The following is a 22,586-nucleotide window of genomic DNA, read 5'->3' on the forward strand; positions in this document are numbered from 1 at the left end:
TTATCTGCAGCATTATTATTGATTCTCAAGGGTGCTTTTGAGTATTAATGTTCAAGGCTTAGTTTTTAATAAACCACTTTTGGAAGTATGGGCTGGGAGTTGTTTTGTAGCCAAATAAATATGATGGAGCAATAGTTTAATAAACATGTGCTGATGCATCTTAAAAGCCAAGCGCAGATGTCATCTTGTTATAAGAGCCATTCATAACTGCAGCTGCGTGCGGCATCTTCATGCCCCAGACACGTGCCTTTCCTTCCAGAGCCTCATTACAGGGAAGCGAGGAGTCGGAACTTGTTTAGTGATCCAGAATCACCTGTTGGTAACTGCCAAAGGCTGCCAGCCTGCAGCTTCCCTCCCCCAAGCCCAGTGTAGGCCAAGCTGGGGAGGCTGACACTCCAAGGGTCATTTTAGCTCAAAAATTTATGAGGGTGTTTTTCTGTTTTGTTTTGTTAGTTTTAAGTTTTTTGAGGCACGGTTTCATGTACCCAGGTTGGCCTCAAACTCAATACATAGCCAAGGATGACCTTTAACTTCTGACCCTTCTGCCTCTGCCTTTGAATGATGTGATCCCAAGGATGACCTTTAACTTCTGACCCTTCTGCCTCTGCCTTGGAATGATGCGATCCCAAGGATGACCTTTAACTTCTGACCCTTCTGCCTCTATCTTTGAATGATGCGATCCCAAGGATGACCTTTAACTTCTGACCCTTCTGCCTCTACCTTTGAATGATGCGATCCCAAGGATGACCTTTAACTTCTGATCCTTCTGCCTCTGCCTTTGAATGATGCGATCCCAAGGATGACCTTTAACTTCTGATCCTTCTGCCTCTGCCTTGGAATGATGTGATCCCAAAGATGACCTTTAACTTCTGATCCTTCTGCCTCTGCCTTTGAATGATGTGATCCCAAGGATGACCTTTAACTTCTGATCCTTCTGCCTCTACCTTTGAACGATGTGATCCCAAGGATGACCTTTAACTTCTGATCCTTATGTCTCTGCCTTTGAACGATGTGATCCCAAGTATGCACCATCATGATCCATCTTGTGTGGTGCTGAGGATCAAGCCAGGACTTAGTGCATGCTGGGAAGGCACCTACCAGTTGAGCCTCAGCCTTTGGGATTTCTTATTGTCTTGTTTTGGGGGTGGGGTTTTTTTGTTTATTTTTGAGGAGATTCTTGCTATTTGGTCCAGAAAGGGATCCAAAACTCATGATCTTCCTGCCTTGGCCTCCCAGTGCTGTGATTGCAGGCAGGTGAATACCCTTTCTCCCTCTCCTCCCTTCCTTCCACCCCTGCTTTCCTAGTACTGGGATTATATGTGCACATACCCTGTTGAATACACTTATATTTTTTAGATTGTGTATGTGAAGGGGAAGAAGGGTGTGCCCCTGTGTGTGTGGGTGCTCACAGAATCCAGAAGAGGGTGTCAGACCCCCAGACAGTGAACTACCTGAAGAACAGTATATGCTTTTTACCACCCAGTCATCTCTCCAGTCCCTAAATATGTATTTCTATAATGACAACTAAATACTTTTCAATGGTAATCAGTTGAATGAGGCACAGGCTTTCCTCAGCCCCCATCTCATGTCGTCCCCAGAGCTGGGACAAGCTGGGCAAGGGCCTGGCAATGTGGACTGACTGCCAGGCCCAGGACTTAAGCAGGGTATGAGAAAAGAGCGGAGGTGAGTGGTGATGTGGTGGGAATATGCCTGGCTGCCCTGGCCACGGTCGGGGTTTTGAATGCTCTTCCTATGAGCAGTAGGTAGGTTTAGGAGGCTTTTGAGCAGGGAACTGAACCAGTTAGGGCTGCTTCGGAAGAAATGGGAAAAAGCTGAAGGCAGATCTTTTGAGAGGCTGTCTGAGGAGGAGGCCAAGCTGAGGGAGACTTTCATCTTTTTCTCTCCTCACTCAGAGCACTTGTTAAGAAGGAATGAGTGGCTGGGCATGGCGGTGCAGTTTTAATCCTAGCAGATGCAGATCTCTGAGTTCTAGCTAGCCAGAAATACAAAGTTCCAGGCCAACCAAGGCTACACATAATGAAACCTTGTCTTGAAAAACACGACAGAAAAAACAACAAAAGGAAAGGAATGGCCTCACATGCGTGCTGTAGATGGCTGTAGATGGGAAGGAGTAAAGAGCAGTCTGGCCTCAAGGAAACAGACATGTAATGCCCCAGGTGCAGGTCATCCTTCTAGTAGGCCAGCCTGGAGCAGGGGCAGAGGGCCTGACATCCTCACTGGAAATGGTCTTGAGTTTTGTTGAGTTTTTCTGTGTGTGCCCTTGACTCCCCTGATGCCTTCCACTGCCCTAGATCCTGTTTGTGTGCTAGCCTCTGTTTGTGTCCAGCAGGCCTGCCTGGACAAGACAATTCTAGTCTCAGTCCCCCCAACCAGTTTACACAGTTGTTTTGCCACGTTTATGATCGATATGGTTAGTGACATCAATATTTGGAGTAAAGCTCAAACCTGGAGAATAATCTTGCCATCTTGGGCTCTGTCATTCCTGTGCCTGGACCTTCCTTTAGCTCTGTCTTCAGCCCAGAACCTCAGGAGAGCTCAGGATGGGGAGGGACTCTTCTGTTTAAAGAGAGGAGCTTCACCCCCGAGTCTGTAATCCCTGGAACAGATGGAGACTCCCTGCTGCCCCCCCCCCCCCACTGCTGTTGCTCCAGGCCAGTCTTTGAGCCTCAGTGGAAGTTCTGCCTTCTAACGCCCCTCTCTTTGGTTTGTCGTAGCCGGTTCAGTCGCTTCTGTCCTCTTCTACTGTATCTTTCCTGTGGTGTGGGGGAGTCTAAGGCTTATCTGGAAGAGATCAGGTTGGAGAAATAGAGTTAAATGTCAGAAATGCAGTCAGCATGTTCAGGAAAGCTCGTGACCCCTGTGTCAGCCCAGTCACACCAGCTTGGGTGTGGGCCTAGCGATGGGAACTGTTTACTGCTTTATGAGAATCTGGCTAATAGTGTGTAGGGGGCTGCTCAATCAAAAGGACAAGTCAGCACCTACCATTTGCCACACATTAGTCTTTCTTACATTTTATTTATTAATTTTGGTGCTGCAGCATATATGTGGAGGTTAGAGGTCACCAGTGGAGTCAGTTCTTTCCCTCACCATAGGGTTCTGGGGATTGAACTCAGGACCTCAGACTTGATGGCAGGCACTTTGTATTAAAAGGTCTGAGCTGGTCATACTGGTTCAAGTCTGTAATCCTAGCACTCAGGCTGAGGCAGGAAGCTCTCCAGTTCCAGAGAGAAATACCTATCTGTTAGGTATTTCAATTTAGATTGATGGGCCTCTCTGCAGATGCAAATAATTCCAACCAGACCAAATTAAGCCAAATTAAAAGATGTTTAATGAAATGTTTCCGGGGGAAGAGAGAAAAGGGGAGACCACCAAAACCTGGAGACCACGTGTTCATTCTCTGGGGGGCTGTTTAAATAGCCTGTGGGAGTGGTCTTGACCTTCCCTGGGGAGGGGTTACCATTTGTTGGGCTTTCTTGACCCTCCCTGGGGAGGGGGCTTATTCCAAGAGCTGGGGTGAAGCTCCCAGCCAAGCAATCCGGACTTTTTGTAAAAGGGGTGTTAGGGAGCTGGGGTGATTCTGTCGACCAAACACTATTCAGTGAGTTAGAGGCCAGCAAGACTGTCTCAAAACAAAATAAAGCAGAACAAAGCCAAACAACACCAAAACAAAGTAAGAGTTTATTTTTTTTTAAATACTTATTTATTTATTATGTCTACAATATTCTGTTTGTGTGTATGTCTCCAGGCCAGAAGAGGGCACCAGACCTCATTACAGAGGGTTGTGAGCCACCATGTGGTTGCTGGGAATTGAACTCAGGACCTTTGGAAGAGCAGGCGATGCTCTTAACCACTGAGCCATCTCTCCAGCCCCAAAGAGTTTATGAACTCGACCATTCACCTTGAGTCAAGGACAGGGTCTGCAGTCCCTCTCCCTGCATGTTTCTGAGCATTGAGTGACTGACTTGAGCCTGTTCCAGTCCTCACTGGCCCGTGGGAAGCCTGGACTCTTCTCCTTCCTTCTGCTTCTCCTTCCCCTTTCCCGAGCAGCAGCCATTTTCTCCTTTCTCCTTGAAGCACTTAAACTTTGTTAGGTTACCCAGCTCCTCAAGCAGGGAGGCTGGCCCCTGCCCCTCTGGACAGCTGTGAAAGCAGGTGACCTCCTTGGCCCAGCCCCACCCTCAGCCTGGCTTCTACACTGAGTCACTCACCCAAGACCAAGGGCACCGGGACAGACTGCAGCACATCTGTCTGCGTTCAGGCAGAGCCCTGTGGGACCTGTCGGGCTGGGGACAGGATTGGGAAACCTGTTCTCTGCTGGAGATCAAATTTCCTTCAGATCACACCGCTGAGAGGCAGCACCCCGTCTGCTCTTCCCTTCGCGGACTGAGAGCTGGCCCTGTGTTAATGTGGCCCCAGGTCGTCTTTCATCAGCACAAACAGGCTCAGCTGAAGGAACCTGGTAGCAAAAGCTTTGGTCTCCAGTGGCGAACTGCCCTTTCTTTTCACAGTCCATGTGTTCATTCGACAGACATTTACTGAGTGCTGGTCATTTGCTGGGTCCTTTGGCACAGGGGACACCTGAACAGGCATGACTCCTTTTGATGGAAAAGATGTGGAGCTGGGTATGGCTGTTACCCACTTGTAATCCCAGAACTGTAAAGGCAAGAGGTCAGTGAATTTGAAGCCAACCTGTAGGACTCCCTGTGTTGAGAGGGAGAAGCAATAGATACGGCCGGGCCCTAGAGAGCAAAGGTGGGTGGTGTGAGATATGGGGAGCTGAGGAAAGCACATTGTGCTTTCTAAAAGGCAGAGATGCAAACGGATATGCTTGTGGATTATAATTTTCAAAGGTTTTAGAGCTTAGTGGAAACCATGTTGGTCAGCAGCTAGTGTGGAAAGACTGGCTGAAACAGGGCTGTAAGCTGGTTGTAGGTCACAGGTAGAGCACTTGCCTGCTTCCGTAAGCTGGGTTCAATCCTGGCACCAAAAAAAGAAGAGAAAAGCAACTAGAAGAGCCCAGAAGCTCCTGTGTGTGGCTGGGCTCAGGTGGGGAGTTAGCCAGGCTCTCGTGCCTGACTCAGAGTGCTGCACAGTGAGTGTTCAGCAGACGGTGCCGAATGAATGACTAGAGCTCTAGTTCAGACAGAAAATGCCAGTGAGTTCCCATTTTTCTGGCTGGAGCTCCTGCATAGGTGCTGTTGTTGCCATACTCTGAAAAGAGGATTTGGAGGAGTTAAGTTGAAAAAAAAAAAAAAGACTGAAGTCTGTTTGTTTGTTTTCTGTGGTGGCTTGTTTATTTGTTTTGTTTTGTTTTTGTTTTTTTGGGTTGTTTTTTTTTTTTTGAGACAGGGTTTCTCTGTATCTTTGAGACCTGTCCTGCAATTACCTCTTTAGACCAGGCTGACATTGAACTCCCAGAGACCCAGCCTGTGTTTGCCTCCCAAGTGCTGGGATTAAAGGCATGCACCACCACAGCCTGGCTTTGTTTTGTTTTTCAAGACAGTCTCTTACTACATAGTCTGTTATGGTAAAAATAAAATGGCGCTGTTCCCTGTGGTAAACCGCTGCTGCAGTTCCCCTAGCGGCCCATAGACCTTGAGGGCCAATGGGTCCCAGGCAGGGAGCTGCGAGGCAGGTGAGAGAGACAGAAAAGGTGGGTGTTTATTTAGTGGGTTATGGAGGGGAAAGGGAAATGGGGTAAGGGGAGAAGGAGGAAGAACAGAGGGGAAGGCAGGGCACGGCAGAAGCTACCTCGAGGTTCAGGAGAGAGGAAAGGAAAGAACTCAGGCTGGAAGGAAGATCTGTTTGCCTCAGTGGAAGGGGGAAGGAGTGGGCAGGTTTGTCTCTTAAAGGGACAAGACAGATCATTACATTGTCCTGGAACTTGTAGACCAGGCTGGCACAGAGATCCACCTGCGTCTGCCTCTACGCCAGCCCTTTTTGTTGTTTGTTTGTTTTGAGGTTTATTTTTATGAGTTTTAATTATGTGTAGATGTACGGTTATGGTAGCCAGAGGTGTTTACATCCCCTGGAACTGAAATTACAGACAATTGTGAACCATCTGATGTGGGTTCTGGGCACAAGTCATCTCTCCAGGTCCTAAACATGCTAAATTTAGCCAGATGTGGTGACACATGCCTGTAATTCCCTACACTTGGAAGAGGCAGGCAGATCTCTGAGTTCAAAGCCAGCCCAATTTATGGAGCATTCCAGACCTTGTCTCTAGTTAATTAATAAGCATACTAAATTTATCAGTTATCTGGAAATTCTTTTGACATACTGTTTTGGTTTCTGATTTGATGCTTTTAGAAAATAGAGGATTAAACTGGCTTATTAGATGGCTTTGGAAAAAATAATTGTACAATTCAGGAGAGAATACAGGTCTGGCTTTGTTGAAGGTAAACACATTTATTCTAGCTTTACACTGATGGTTTGGTTTGGCTCTTGTCCCCTGATGCCCCAGCTCCAGGCACTTGCTGTCTGAGTGCCAGGATCAAGGTGTCCCGAATGTGTTTAGCTACAGCATAGGTGAATGTTCTAAGAATTGATCTGGGGGTTTTATCTAATTAACAGAAGCCCTGCCTGGTAAATACATTTGGCTGTCTCTGGACCTTGGAGAGGCTGTCTGTTTATCGATTGCTGGATCATTTTGGCTGGATGGGAAGATATTAATGATGGCATCAGAGCAACCAAAACATCCTGCTCTCTTAATCAGTAAATATGTAAATGTCTTTGTGGCTTGCAGTGCATTGAAACAAAATCTTGATCCCAGACCAGCAGAGGTCAAGGCCTGAACAGCATCACTCTGTAATTTGATAGTTTGTGCTTCTTGAGGACTCCAGGTTTTTCATGTAACCCTCATGGGTGTCCTGAATGCTAGGACTTTGAAAGGCACCATGACGTTATAGAAAGAATTCAAGAGTTGCAGAATAAGAGGGCCTGGGGTCTGCTTTTGTTATACTTACTAACCAGCTGGGTGACATTAACATGTCACAACCTTGCCAGTAACACAGCACCTTCACAGATAATGACCCGAAAGTTAAGGGTTCTTAAGTAAATCTCTCGAAACTCTCTTCTTGGGAAGTAGCCCTTCTTACCTACCAGACTAGGATGTCTGTGAGGCTCACTTGGAATCCACAGGTTCCTAAGGATAAACTGCCCCGGGACTGCAGCATTCTCAGGCTCTCCTGCCTGTCTAGACCTGGCCATGCCTCATTGCCACCTCAAGCTCTTCCTCCAGAAAACGCACCCTGGTTAATAACAGCATTGTTCATTGGCTGTGAATCCTAGTGTGACACAGAATAAACGGTTACATGCATTTTCCAGATGAAACTCAGTGCTTACACAGACTCTGTTCCTTCTGGTTGCCTCCCAGCCAGTGTACACTTGTGATCTACACTAAGGCCCACACACATCCACAGCCTGTGTTTTTCCCCAGTAGCTCATATTGTAGCTCATATTGAATATAATTATTATTATATTGAATATATAATTCTTGTTGGTTTTTTTTTTTTTTTGGTTTTTTGAGACAGGGTTTCTCTGTGGTTTTGGAGCCTGTCCTGGAACTAGCTCTGTAGACCAGGCTCGTCTCGAACTCACAGAGATCCGCCTGCCTCTGCCTCCCGAGTGCTGGGATTAAAGGCGTGCACCACCACCGCCCGGCTGAATATATAATTCTTATCAAATTATATAGACCTTAAAGGCTAAGTGATTTACTTCCTTGCCCTTTTTTCTCCAGTTGCCTGTGTTTTTCTTCACCTGGCTGGGACCCTATCTGAGTATGCTCGATGGCAGCTTCTGCCTCCACCTTAGCAGGTCGCATTGGCTATCTGAGCGCTCCAAAGGAACAGAGTATAGAGTCTGGCCTGTTGATTGATTGGTTGATTAAAGTACTGTTTTTTCTCCAAAGACTACCCAGTAGGAGAGCACAGCCCTGGGCAGCAGCTGGACCAGGAGTCTCCATTCATGTGGATGGGAGGCCCTGCCAGCCTGCATAAGAATCCTTTCTGAGGCTGGTCTCAAACTTCCATCTCAATGGCCTTTTGTCTGGGGTTAGCACCCCGGCCTCCCCAGAGAGCTGTGTGTTTGACCAGGCTTTGCAGAAGAACAGTGAGCGGGGACGGGTGGTAAAGTACAATTAGAGGAGGCACCTGGAATTCTGGGAGTCGGAATACAGCAAGAAGACAACATCTCTTAGGCTGGTGAGTGCCTGGGTCAGCCAGGATTTTAGGCTCATTTATCCTGTCCCTAAGCTTTAGGTGCTCTGTGTTCCTGAAGAAGTAGATTTTGATTAAACAAGCATCTGCTCATCCACTTCGTCTTTCTCTTTCCCTCTCTCTTTAAATATAACCATGTATCAGAAAATTCACCCCTTTAGCATGTAAAATTCAGTAGCTTTTAGTACATTTATAAGATAGGACAGTTAACTGGTCTAACTCTAGAACATCTCATTATCCCACCCTTCCTGCCCCGCAGGCCCTGGCACCCTCTAGTGTGTTTCCTGTCGCTCTGGATTTGCCCATTCTGGACACATTACATGAATGAGACCCCACAGTCTGGATTTTATTTCTGACTTCTTCAGCTCAGCTGCACTCCCAGTGTTCTCGTGTGTCGCGGCACAGTGTCGCTGTTCCGTGCCTTTTTGATTGATCCGTCTGTCAGTTGACAGACACGTTTTCACAGTGTGAAAATGATTAACAGTTATGTTATTATGAACAAGGCCCATGTTGTCCTTTTAAATTTTTTTCTAACTACATTAATCTCTTTATTCTTTAAACAATTTTTTCCAACAGTAGCTATTTCCGTGATGAAATGGGTAGCCTTCCCATAACACTTGACACAGCGAGCTTGCCACTACGTGCTAGCCTTTCGTGTGGCTGCAGCTCCGTCCTCCAGGACTATTCACGAGACTCCCTTTCCTTGTGATGAGAAAGTGCCACTAGGAGGCAGATCCTCGGGGACCGTGTCATACTACCCAAGTCTGACTCCTAAGCCATGGTTTCAAGTTTCTATATCCTGGCTCTTTCTAATGAAAAGGTTGTGAACCTTTGGTTCTCCCTGGACTCCAGTATGGCACTGTTGTCGTTGTGAGAGGGTATGCTTCTGTTCCCCTCTCTAGAGCCTACGATGGCTTTCTTGCCCCTTTCTCACTGGATTCCTGTGATCTCTTAAGCTTTGGTCAGGACAGCTGGCATTCTGTAAACATTCGATTACATCTGTTTGCTTAGCTTGGTTTGGGGCAGAGGCCCAGCCACTGCAGACACTGTATGTGTGTATGAGGTTCGTGGTAGTGAGGAGACAGATGGGCTGGGGGCGTTCTCATATCGAGACCAGAAGAGTTTTGTTTCGTTTTGTTTTTTCAGGGGAGAAGCCTAAGAAATGGAACTAGTCTTAGTATCTCCAACCTGTAGATCACCTCACTGGAGGTCTCTGCTTTATCTGTCTGCCGCCTACAGTCCTATCATACAGCGGGAGTGTGCTGTCCCGTGGCTGTATGTAGAAAGAACAGGCGCTGTGCTGTGGGGAGCAGAGTAAGGGTTACAGTTCCAAGCTGCCATTTACGGCCTCGGGATCTGGTCACTGGTGAGACGGGGCTCTCTTTTCTAGTTCAGAATCAAATGAGATAGATGGTAGGTGTCGAGTGTCAGGCACCAGTCAGACAGGAAAGAGGAGCCATGGAACTCCACTGTTTGAGTCCTAGCTACCAGGACACGGAGGCAGGAGAATCACAGATACAGGCCTGCCTGGACTACAGCATAAGTTAGTTCCTAGGCAGTTTGGACATCTGTTGGAAAGTGAAAAAGGCTGGGGAACGTGGCTGAATAATTGAATGCTACTACTCTTCTTAAAGGCCCTGGGTTTAGTTCTCAGCACCCACATCAGGCAGCTCACAACCACCTGTAACTTCAGTTCTCAGGGATCCAATGCTGTCTTCTGGCCATGTGGACTCAGACACACATATTTACCAATAAATAACTAGATAAATAAATAAATGTGTAAGCAATGCTACGAGTATAGCTCAGTGATTGAGTGTGTACCGGGCGTGCAGGAGGCCTGAGTTCAATCTCCAGTACTGAAAAGCAAAAACGCTATTCAACAGTTTGCCAAAATGTTATTGCTGCTGTCCTGTACAGACGTCTTAGAGGACTCACGATAATTAATGCATTATTCAGGTTTGGGGGAATCTGTCCATTGCAGTCCCTCAATCCCAGCTGTTTGTGAGTTCTGTTGTTGAGTGAGGAAGGCTGACCCTTTGCTGTCCCCTGCGGGTAGGGGCAGGTTTTATGGTTAGCTTTTCTCCTCACTGAAAATCACATGTGGACCTACATAGAACTTGACAGTAGTGGTTCAGTTGCCAGTCCACTTTGAAGTGGTAGATCCACTACTGTTATCACTGCTGAACTGCGGCAAGCTTCCTAGCAAACACTTGCAATCCAGAGTCCTGCTTTGGGGCCAGTAGGGGGCACTCATAACCCTTTCCCACTCCTCAGCTGTCTGGACTAAGGCAGCTCTGTAGCCCTGGACCGAGGTCACATGAGGGTGTCCTGGGTCATTCCTCTCCCTTATTTTCTCCCTGTATTTTCATATTTCACTCCATTTCAGCCAGGCACATCTCCCTGGGAGTGCAGTGGTGATGCCTCAGGGGATCCCAGGAGATCATTAGAGGAATCCTAGCTTCTGCCTATCCCCTGTGACAGAAGCTTTCTGCACCCCGAAAATCATTCCTGTTGCACTGTTGCCTCGACCTCCACTCACATGGCTTGTGTTTTAGCTGTTTGCCAAGCATGTGTCTGTCCAGCTGCCTAGAAACCTGGATCAGCATGCGCTCAGAGTCCTGCAGTCCTCAGTCCTCAGGGAGAGTGCGCAGTGCTGAATGAGGGAGTGTACCTCAAAGCTGATGGGAAATACAAACTGCCAGAATTGTGAAGATGACTGAAAGTTGAAGGACTATGCTAGATGAAACAATAGACACAGTGTTTGATTTTTCTATTGATTCTGTCTTCCGTTCGGATGACAGGGCTAGGATGCTGTGGAAACTGTTAGGATAACTGTAGGTGGTTGAGCACAGGCAGAATAGGAGGTCAAATGCTCCTTCTGTTCTATCAGTTGATTCTGGGATCCTTCATGGGTCCCCGATCTGCAGATACTCAAGCCCTTTATGTATTAAGTCATAGTATTAACATAAAACCTACACATATATTATATATTCTTATATAATTAAACCATATCCAGACTGCTTATATATGACTTGGTGTAAATGTTGTGCATATGATTGTCATACTCTATACTGTTTAAGAAATAATGACAACAAAAATGTCTGTATATGTTCAATATAGATGCAGGGGTTGTTTTTAGTTTCTGAATTTTTGAGTATTTTGGGTCTGCACTTGGTTGATTCTCATTGAGACTTTGTCCTTTATGGTGATTCTGTAGAAGTCTGTTGTTGTTCCAAGACCGATATACATGCTGAAGTATTTGGAGTTAAGGGGCATAATGTCTGAAATTAATTCTCATGTAGGGAAGTAAAATGTATTAGCAATAGGAACCAAGTGAATCAAAGCGTAAAGTGGATACATGTGAAGGAGTTTTTGATGCTATTTTTGTAACTGGTTTCTTTTTTTTTGTTTGTTTGTTTTTGTTTTGTTTTGTTTTTTTCGAGACAGGGTTTCTCTGTGGCTTTGGAGCCTGTCCTGGAACTAGCTCTGTAGACCAGGCTGATCTCGAACTCACAGAGATCCACCTGCCTCTGCCTCCCGAGTGGTGGGATTAAAGGCGTGCGCCACCATCGCCCGGCTTTTGTAACTGGTTTCTAAGTTTAACAATTTAACAATAGCAATCTGTGCACATCAGTATATAATTATATGTAAAGAATAGGATGGCTACCTGGCATTGGGCTTTATTTTGTTAAACCAGTGAGTATCATTTAGGATGTGGATCAACTCCTTCAGCATTTGCCTTTGAAACGCCATGCACATTCACATATGGGCACTCTTGTTGGGTTCTGGCAGGTTAGCTGGACCTGCCATGGGCACACAGCCTGACAGAGACAGGCTCCTTTCTGGGTCAGTCTTTTCCAAGAGAGGCCTTGTGAACCTGCTCATCTTTGTGCTTAAAAGTTTGGATTGTTGATTCTGCAGGGCATTCATTAGGTTCCAGAAACTAACTGTAGTAGGAAAGAACCAGGGGTGAAGTATACAGATTCACTTCATCAAAGTTAGAGGTGCGGTACACACGCCAGTCTGTTCGTTCTTGCTGTTCGTTTGCTCTCCTTGAGACTGGCCTGGTATAAGAGTGCTGGGCACTTGGAAGCAAGGACACCTAGAGGGCTTCCTAGAGGAGGGGACCTGAGCTGAGCTTTAGAGGCTGGTGCTCTAATGGCCAGTGTAAGAGGCCCTGTGCCTGTGCAGTCGGAGCGTCAGGCCCTTGCCTTGAAATCTGTAGGCCCAGGCAGGGTTCCAAGAACATCCTTTGCTGCCCTCCCCCACCTCCCCATCTCTGGCTGGCTGGGAGATAAGGCACAGATGGAAGCTGCCTGGGGATTCTAGCCCCAGGCGCCTTGCCTCTGCTCAGACAGAGGGCCTGGTGCTGTTATTACTGTAAACAGGGCCTTCTGGGCATCTACAACCAGGGTCCTGTTGCCCAGATAGTGATCGTGATTGGGTCTGCATGGCTCAGTGCTTCCATGCAGGTGGGACAGGGCTTCCCATTCTTCAGCCCCTCCCAGCTGCAGCTGAGGGCCAGTTCCTGCAAAGGATCCGGAAATCAGTTGGAACAATGCATGATTGAAGTTCACTAGCCGCTTTGTATTGATTGGTCATAAAGAAAAAGGAAGAAAAGTGAAGTGATCTCTCCGTTCCCTGTAAAGAGCTAGTTAATCAGAATGACTTAAACCTGCCACTGCCTGCGTAGGACGTCTTCCCTTCCACAGTCAGCAAACCTAAGGAACCGGCTTGTCTTTGGACGTCTCACACTGTGTCAAATCTACTAGGAATCCACTCCTCAGCTTTCATTTTATAGTTTAGATTTGTTTATCTTTATGTGCGTGATGTTTTGCCTGTGCACATGTGTGTGCACTGTGTGTGACCGATGCTCATGGAAGTCAGAATAGGATGGAGAATCTCCTGGAAACAGGAGGTTTGGAGCCTCTGCGTGGGTTCTGGGAATCAAACCAGGTCCTCTGTGAGAAGTTTCTGCACCCCAATAAACTTCTCTGCCGAAGCAGTAATCCGAATCAGATCAGATCAAACCAAATTAGAAAAAACCCAGGTTTAATGGATACCAGTGCTCCCAGATGGCTTTCCCAGGCCCCCAGAGAGGAGCCAGGAAGGAAGACCCAAAAATCATGTGTTTGTTCCCTGGGGTGCAGTTTAAATACCCTGTGGGAGTGATCTTGAGCATCTCTGGGTAGGGATCATGGATTGGCGGGCTTTCTCAGGGATGGAGTCTGGACTGAGGCAACTCCCAGGGGAGGGGACTTGGGATGGAATTTCCACCCAAACATTCTAGGCTCTTTGGATATATGGATGCCAGGGTCTGGGGTGACACTTCCAACCAAACATCCCAGACTCTTTGGTTACAGGGGCACCCGCTCAAGTCTGGTTACTTCCTGTGGGTATGTGATGTAAGGGAGGGGAGAGTTGGGAGTTGGTTCACACTCAGGGGAGGTGTAGCTGGAGAGGCATCCAGTTGACTGCCATCCTGGAGACCTCAGGCATCTGTTCCTTGAGGAAGATGAGAAGACAGGTTGCTAGGAGAAAAAATAGATTGTTTTTATCGGCCCTGTGAATGGGGCTAGCCATGGGAAGGGTCATTAACGCCCAGAAAGAATGGGACAGAGAAGAGCCCCATTGCACAGGAGAGGCAAGGGTGAATGAATGAGAGGACAGCACACATGCCCTTTAAAACCAGATTTTAGCTGCTGGGTAGGTGCCCATTTGAGCCAGGAGAGATGGTACCAGTGGCTGAGTCCCAGGAGCTGGTGATGATATCTGGATGCCCAAGGAGTGACTGTAAAATATGCTTGAAAATGGTGGGGTCAGAATAGGCTCTGGAGACAGTTTTCACAAGACCAGATTTCTTGATACAACAGCAAAACTTTTCCCAGGATCTTGCAGATATCTATAAGACAGCTGGAACAGATTTACATCCTGGCGTCATAGCAAAAGGCTATGGCTTTAAGTTAAAAAGGCGTGAATATTTTAGAAGACAATTAAAGGAAATTGGAAACTCTGAACCTCTAAAGATACATCTGAAGCCTGTGGACTACGAAGCCTGTGTAAGAGGCATACCTGTCTGTATTTTTAGTAGGAAACTTAACAAATGAAGTAATGAGCTATCAGTATCCTAAGCCATTAAATGCCGTCAGACAGATCTGAGAGGGGTAAGTAGATGAACAGAAGTGAGACAGCTCTTTTAGCTACGCAGGCAATCCCAAGTCTCTCCATGGTCTTCCACAAACGCCAGTCTTAGAAGCAGCAGTAGCCTTTAGCTGATGAGCCCAGGAGGCCTGACAGATTTTCCTGTGGTGGGTAGGGTTCAGTCTACCTATCTTGGCAAGATGAGACGTTCAATCCCCTGGTGCTGTGCCCAGTATACTGGTGAGGTGGAAGACATGCTGTGTGAGTGGCTTTGCCATACCCAAAGGCAAGCCTCCAGGGCAGAAGGTCTTCTGTAACCATGCATCTTGTTGGAGGACCTATAGGATGTTGTAGGAACTGTCATGTCTCTGTCATAAGAAGCTCCTTTGTTAAATGCCACACTACTCTCAGATCTGTAGAGGCACTTGAGAATCAGTACCATTTACTGTCAGGTATATCCAAATTAGACATGTAAGTTAAATTTAGACATATAGTTTATAGTCTGTAAACATAGTTTATAGACATCAGTTACAGCTTATCAATGCTAGTAGAGGCAAGATGATTAGAAGGAATATTTTAGTAAGTCAAAGAATATTGGAGGTTGGACTGCCTCCTTGGGGGGTCCAGCACACATGGGTGTTCAAGACCTGGTTTTTCTGTAGCTTTGGAGCCTGTCCTGGAACTAGCTCTTGTAGACCAGGCTGGCCCTGAACTCATAGAGATCCACCTTCCTATTGCTGGGATTAAAGGTTTACACCACCATCCTGCTTACACATGGGGATTCTTACCAAAGATGGCACTGAGTTTTTTGTTTTGACTTCAACCAAAAATGGCGACTATCCACATGTTTGTATTTTTCCAGAGCTGTTGTAATCTGGAGTTACAAGTTTTACAGATTTTAAAACAGGCGCACACACACAGAGAGACATAAGACAAGCATACCATGGCCACATTATTTACACATATATATAAGCAGACAGATGAACAAAACTTTTTCCAGGAAACTGTGTCAGCTGACCAACCTAAAAATTTTGGAGTAGGCTGTAGAAACCAGGCAAGCACATAGGTGCTTGAGGACAGAACACTTACGCAGCTCTGGGTGGGAGAGAACGGATCCATTGCAGAGAGAATCCCAGTGTGACCAGATCACATATGCCAGGAATGCAGACAAACAGCAAACAATGAAAGAAGCGAGAGGGGGTGGGGGGAGCAGGAGCACAGTATTCAGAAACCATGGATATGTGGGGGGCTTGTTTACTTGTTCTCACGTTGGCAAAAAAAATTTAGGCGTCAAGGACATATGGTATCAGATAGTCCCAATTTAAAAAGGTTTTGTAAAAGGGTATTTGGGAATCAGGACTCAAATTGTAGGTCCCCTTCTTGCAAGTCTATGTGGGGACCCATAGCCTGATGCAATGGATAGACGGGTCAGAAAAACAGAGGGGTATGAAAAATTCTCTCAGCCAGGCGGTGGTGGTGCACGCCTTTAATCCCAGCACTCGGGAGGCAGAGGCAGGTGGATCTCTGTGAGTTCGAGACCAGCCTGGTCTACAAGAGCTAGTTCCAGGACAGGCTTCAAAACCACAGAGAAACCCTGTCTCAGAAAAAAAAAAAATCTCTCAAACAGGACATCTCCTGAAAAAGGGATATTTTAGAATATTCCACGGGACAAGGCAGGTACTTCTCCTGGTAAGGTCGGGAGCCTGGCATGGCGTCTTTCATAAGACAGCCTGAAAATTGAATGAGATCCTGGGCTTCTAAAGGCAATGACTTAGACGAAGCCAGTCTTAGCCTGGTGCAGAGCAGGTGTGGGAAGAAGGGGTGTTCCCTCCACGTGGCCCCGGGCCATCTCAGTGGGACCTCCAGATGAACAGTTTCTGCACCCCAGTACACCTCTCCCAAACACTCTGCAAGAACAGCATGTGCCCATAAAGCTGAGCCATCTCTGCTGCCCCAGATGCTACTATAGCAGTGATTGGGACTTTAGAGAGTTCATTCAGTTCTGTTTTCCTGTAGAGAAAATTAAGGCTCACAAGGGTAGACGAATCCTGAACAACATATCAAGTACCTGACAGAGCCATGACTAGAGCCTCTCAGCCCTCCAGGCCTTGTCCCCAAATGTCCCCAGCCACTCCTGAATCTGAGATGCCCTGGCGTATTTATACGCACGAGCTTAAGTATTTTGAAAAAGACCGTTAGGCCACACGTCTTCCACCACATGACAGAAATATTTATTGGTGGCGGATTGCTATTTGCGGGTTCTATAGAGAATGCCCATGTGCTGACTGCCAGGGCAGGAACAGGGGACAGATGAAGACAAGACAGCCAACTGTGACTGTTTGATACAGATTAGCACAGGGGACTTGGAGGCAATAGGGCCATTTTAGGGAAACCTGAAAGGATGAAACCTAATTTGGTTAAGAAAACAATGGGAACTGCTGTGATTGCTGCTGTGAAAACGCTAAGGAAAGTGACCCTGCTCCTCTCCTGCGCCTGGCAGAAGTGGCCATGTCACCTCCTGGTCTTTGGTCTGCTGGCCTCTCCCACATTCTTGGTTGCTAGAGAGACTGTGTTTTTCTTCATGGCACTTAGGCTCTGCTATTGACTGCCTTTACCTGGGAATTTTAGACTGTTTCGAGACAGGATTTCTCTGTGTAACCCTGCTGTCCTGGAACTCACCCTTTAGATTAGGCTGGCCTTGAACTCAGAGACTGGCCTACCTCTGCCTCCACTGCTCTGTGGCAGTTTATTTTCTGCCCACCAATACTTGCTATATTTTCCTATGACATCTTAATTTACTTAGGTGTGGTAGCGGGGACCCTTGTCCACTGAGCCATTCACCCCCCCCCCCATCACTAATGTAAAATGGGCAATGATGCTAATAATATAAGCAAGTTGTATGCCAAGTGTTTTAGCCATCATGACTTACTATCTCCTGATGACACCCCTGTTGTGTCGTGCAGGGAAGCTGGTGGAATACTTTTTCTTGTTATAGCCCTGACCCTTGAGATCGTGGCACTCCTGCCCCAGCTTTCTAAGTACAGGCCCAGGTTCAGTTCATTCTCCCACGGATAAAGACGGAGCGCAGGAACAGAGAGGTTCAGTTCATTCTCCCACAAATAAAGACGGAGGAACAGAGAGGTCACGTCTCACATTTATCCTGCAGTGGCCATGGCCGTGGCTATATCTGAACTGAGGTCTTTTCTACTTTGTATGCCCTGGGAGCTGTGCAAGAGCAGGGATCCACTCCGACTGCTGCTGTGGTTTCCTGTCCACTACCCGGAGCCGTTCCCACCACTGTCCTGCCAAGCAGGAGAGTTAGTTCATTAGGTAGGGCTGGCCATAAGTCTAGAGTGAGCCCAGGAAAGCCTGCCGTGCCCACTCCCTCCCCAGCATGACTACGTGGGCTGCTCTGCCCTGACTGGCAGCCTACATTAAGCATTCTGCTCATCATCTCAGGGATGATGGAATCCTAACCTTTACAGAGACACCGTGCTCTGTCACAAGCATTGCTCTTTTTAAAAGAGATTAATTCACTTGCCGCATTTTGTCCATTGGTGAAAATCACAGGGGGGGAGAGCAAGGGTGGCTTTCTCTGATCTCAGAGGCCCTTTTAGCCACTCTCAGCAGGCAGTCATTGCCCCACCCCACCCCCAGCTGGCTCAGGACTTTGAAATGAGTGCCTGCTGGGCATTCACTTGTGAAACCACAAAATGAAATAGGGAGATCTGGTTAGTGAGGTCCTAACTTTGGGGACTGCTCTACACCCGGGGGGAGGGGGGTCACGGGACGACTCGGTGCGCTCCCCACCCCTGCTTCAGTGCTACAAGAGAAAAAGTCTGTGGTTAGGTTTGTTGTGGTGATAGTGAGGTTAGCTGTCTCAGTTTACCGGGTACATCACTCTTTACAGAGACCCACAGTATAGTATGTCTCTCAATCGTGACAGTCACCTTGCATGAGAGGTTAGCATTGTCTCCTCCTTCACAGTAGGTGAATGCAGAGCCTGACTCTAGAACCAGGACCCTTGCTCTCTCCCATCACACCCTGGCCCCAAGAGTACAAAGACTGATGGTCAGTCAAGAGCTGGGCTCACTAAGAACACCACGGGTTACTCTCCTGGGACTGAGGGGATTTGCAAAGCCCTGCTCTACTATACGTCCTCACCGTCCTCGCTGAAGCTCAGTGAGAGGCTGTGACTGCTTAGGGTGTTAAGATAGTAGGTAACAGAGCTTAGAGCTAGACTAGATGAAGGGCTTCTGACAGCACTGTATTGCTGTGTTATTGTTGAGACAAAGTATATCTCAGGCTGGTCTTGAACTTGCAGCAATTCTGCTGCTTCGGTCTCCCAATGAGAGGTATGTACTACCATGCTGGACTGGCCTTATATTGTTTCACTAAAATGATAGTAAGTCAAAAGGACACCCCCTCTGCCAAGAGTTTCTTCTAAAAACTAACCAAAACCTTCACAGAAAAGACAGTCCCATATTTATAAGTATTTTAAAGCCGGGCGGTGGTGGCACACGCCTTTAATTCCAGCACTTGGGTAGCAGGAATAGGCGGATCTCTGTGAGTTCGAGGCCAGCCTGGTCTACAAGAGCTAGTTCCAGGACAGGAACCAAAAGCTACAGAGAAACCCTGTCTCGAAAAATAAAAAAAAAAAAAAAAGTATTTTTAAATTGTTCATCATCACACATTAAAAGCAGCAATATATCCTTTGCACCCCTTAGACCTATAATCCCAGCATGCAAGAAACTGAGATAGGAGGTTCATGAGTCAAGGCCAGCCTGGGCTGCTTAGCAAGTTCAAGGCTGGCATAGGCAGCATAGTAGACCTTGTTTCCAAAAGAACAAACAAAAACAAAGACGCCTTATAGTGATATTTCATTTGTATTTTAATAAATAAAGCTTGCCTGAAGTTCAGAGAGTAAAACAGCCTTAGAGACCAGACAGTGGTGACACACACCTTTAATCCCAGTAGCCACACTAGTTTGCCATAGAAACCAAGCGGTAGTGGTGCACGCCTTTAATCCCAGCAGTAGAGAAGAATCTAAGATGGGACAAGACAGTTCTCACACACAGTCTCATTCTGAGATTCTGGAGGCAGGATCATCATCTTGAACGGAGGTAGAGGTAAGAGCCAATGGCTGGCTCTTTTGCTATTCTGATCTTCAGATTGACCCCAATATGTTGTCTCTGGGTTATTAATCATGCTACAAAGCCTAGTATTGCCAGGTGTTGCAAGAAGAGACGTGCACAGAGCACCCCGTCCTGCTGGTATGAAGGTCTATAGAGCAGTCGTTATCCTGGAGGATGCTGGCAGTTTATTCACATCACACACATGCATGCCTCATGCCCCAGAGGTCCTATTCCCAAGGCAGTGGTCACATAGGTTCCAGGAAACATGGGAGAGAATGTTCTTTGAGCATTGTTTTTGGTGGCTACCTGAGTCTGGGTGTCCCTGGGAGAGGGTAGAGAAGAATGTGATGAATTATTCTGGTCCCCTGTTCCTTTCATGGCCATGGATGTTAAAGAACCTAAGAACCCTAGGTATACATTATTTGTGTGGGGGAAAAAATCTTGTTTTGCACAAACCATGTGGTGTCATTGAAACATTCGGCTCTGAAGCTTAAAGTGTAGATGAAGATCTCGCCCTCACTGTGATTGTGAAGGAAGCTTCAGTCCAGATAGGATGGAAGATCGGGATAGGATGGAGAAAATTTTGTGCCCTTTGCTTGTATGGACATCTGCCTAGTGGATGGACCATGGAGGGAGGGGGGGCTTGAACTCGTGGGGAACCTCCTGCCTAGGCCTGAGGATTACCACCTGCCTGGCTGAATTGAATTCTTGATTTTATCTTCCTTTAGTGGCACTGTGGTCTTTGATTTCCTGAGTTGTCCTAGAGCAGACCCCTCATCTTCTTACCCACATCTAGAGTGTACTGTAGGACCCTGCCATTGGTTGGCTGAAATAGTTTATCTTTGCCTTTTGTGTTCTGTGAAGAGGGGTGCTGTGTGGAGGTGGGCTAATGAGACGAGATGAGGAGAGACCATCTGTGGATAATGGAGAGAGTCTATCCAGCCTTTCACAAGTCATTTTCCCTCCTGTCTCCTCCTCCATTACAAGAGTTTCTCTCTGCTCCTTCAGCTTGTGAAGAGTAAATAAACCCAGGAATAAGAAGTTCCAAGAGGACAGGCTAAGTAAGGCATGGCTTTGTTCATTTGTCTCTGCCTCTGTTATAGGGAACAGGACCCAGAGCTCAGATTTATAATGATGTACTTTAGAACTTGGATTTGTTGGTTTACTTGACAATCAAGGGACTCCTATATGCTAAGCATCTGGCTTGTAGATCCCAATAGGTCTGCATGGGCTATAATAGGAACTTAGCATTTCTGAAATTCTTCCCATCTTTCTTTGGGTTGAAGGGTTTGTATTTTACAAATAGCCATGATAAAATTATCAGAGTTAAGGAATGTTAGGTCTTCAGTGCTAAACACTGGGAACTTAAGGGAGAGGGTGTGGGCACCAGGTTTATATCACCTGACCTAGAGGCAAGATTTCAACGTAGCAAAGGGGCTGAGAGGCTCTTGGGCCAAGGAAGTAGGGGTGCCATAGTATCACTATTAAGATAGAGAAGGCAGAATCTTTTTCAAAAGGCTTGGGAGAATGACAGTATGGAACTGAGCAAGGGATGACTCTGGTGATCTGAGCTGGAATTGGGGTTAGAACTCAAAGGACTTGTGTCCAGATTCATGCTCCTGCATATTTGTGTTTGTTATCTGCTCTCTAGAGTTAGTGTTCTCACTGTGTTGTCCAGGCTGCTTTGCACTAACTGTATGTCCTAGGTTTTTTCTGCTTGTTTCCACTCCTGTCCATGATAAGCTGACAATATTCTTCTGTGTTTTGTCAGGCTGTTGTCAGAAGGTGCAGATGTCAACACAAGGCACAAACTTGGCTGGACAGCACTGATGGTGGCAGCCATCAGCCGAAATGACAGGTAAGAATCTCCTTCCACCCAGGGCTGCCTCCCTGGCTACTCGGCTGCAGTCCCAGGTGCTGCATGGTGGATGTGGAGAAGCACATGTGGTTTCAGATCATAGCAGTACCAGTCACTGGCTTTGTGACCTTAGGCCAGTAACTGGTGTTATCATAGCAGCCACGTTTTTAAGAGCAGATTTTAAATGGTTCTACGCCTGTGAGTTTTCACTATATTGAGAAGCTGTCCGTTACTGCCCTTATTGAGGGCTCTCCTAGTGAATTTTTCTTTGGAGGGTCTGGAAACTTCCATCCGTTCCTTCTGTTGGTGGCTGTGATGTTTTCCTACCTACTTTCCCCTTCATCAAGGTTATAGGACTGGAGAGCTAGCTCGGTCCCTGAAGTGCGTGAGGACCATGTGTGAGCCTAGTGCACCAGTGGCTGAGCACTAGGGAGACTGCAAGGACAGACAAGCGGATCTCAGGGACTCTTTGGTCAGCCACTCTGAGTCAGAGTTCCAGGTTTGATGAGATGAGGACCCTGCCTCAAAAAGTCAAGTGGATTAGACTAGGCTAGGCATGGAGGCAGTAACTGGTGGATCTCTGAATTTGAGGCTAGCCTGATCTACATAACTTGTTCCAGGCCAGCCAGGGCTACATGAGACCCTGTCTCAGAACTTGAATAAACAAATAAATGAGTGGACCTAACAGCTGCCTCTAGTCTACACACACATGGACATGTGCACAGGCACATGCGCATGCACACGCAAGACACAGCAGACGTGGCATAGGCAACCACTTGTAGCTTCTTTTTTGTTTGCTTGTTTGATTTTCAAGACAGGATTTCTCTGTATAGCCCTGACTGTTCTGTAACTCACTCTGTAGACCTCAAACTCAGAGAGATCTGCCTGCCTCTGCCTTCTGAGTACTGGAATTAAAGGCGTGCTCCACCGTGCCTGGCCTTATTTGTATTTTTCATGGCCACTGCACAAAATATATATTGTTATATTCATTTTACAGTTGAGAATACTGAAGCCCAGAGAGGAAAGGTGTTTTCTCTAAAGTCATGTAGGCAGGCTAACCTGGCATGCACAGTGTGCATCTTATTCCGTGTCAGTCCTCCAGCCCCAGCTTTCTGGTTTCTGCCCCCGGGTCTCCAGAAGTCTTAGTGGGATGAAGTGTATACTCATCTAGCTCTCATTGTATGAAAGAAATTGTGCAACAAAAACAACAGCATG

General features: G+C 46.9%; 1 protein-coding gene across 2 annotated transcripts in view; it reads left to right on the forward strand.

Annotated features, from left to right (window-relative positions):
• Clpb (ClpB family mitochondrial disaggregase) overlaps nucleotides 1-22,586 on the forward strand; it is a 122,348-nt gene that overhangs the window by 4,811 nt on the left and 94,951 nt on the right. For both annotated transcript variants that reach the window (XM_075971629.1, XM_075971630.1), the window contains exon 3: nucleotides 21,285-21,371. In XM_075971629.1, the coding sequence (XP_075827744.1) occupies nucleotides 21,285-21,371 (87 nt within the window). The remainder of the gene's footprint in view (nucleotides 1-21,284; nucleotides 21,372-22,586) is intronic.

Source organism: Microtus pennsylvanicus, chromosome 5 (genome assembly GCF_037038515.1).
Source record: "Microtus pennsylvanicus isolate mMicPen1 chromosome 5, mMicPen1.hap1, whole genome shotgun sequence".
Taxonomy (NCBI): domain Eukaryota; kingdom Metazoa; phylum Chordata; class Mammalia; order Rodentia; family Cricetidae; genus Microtus; species Microtus pennsylvanicus.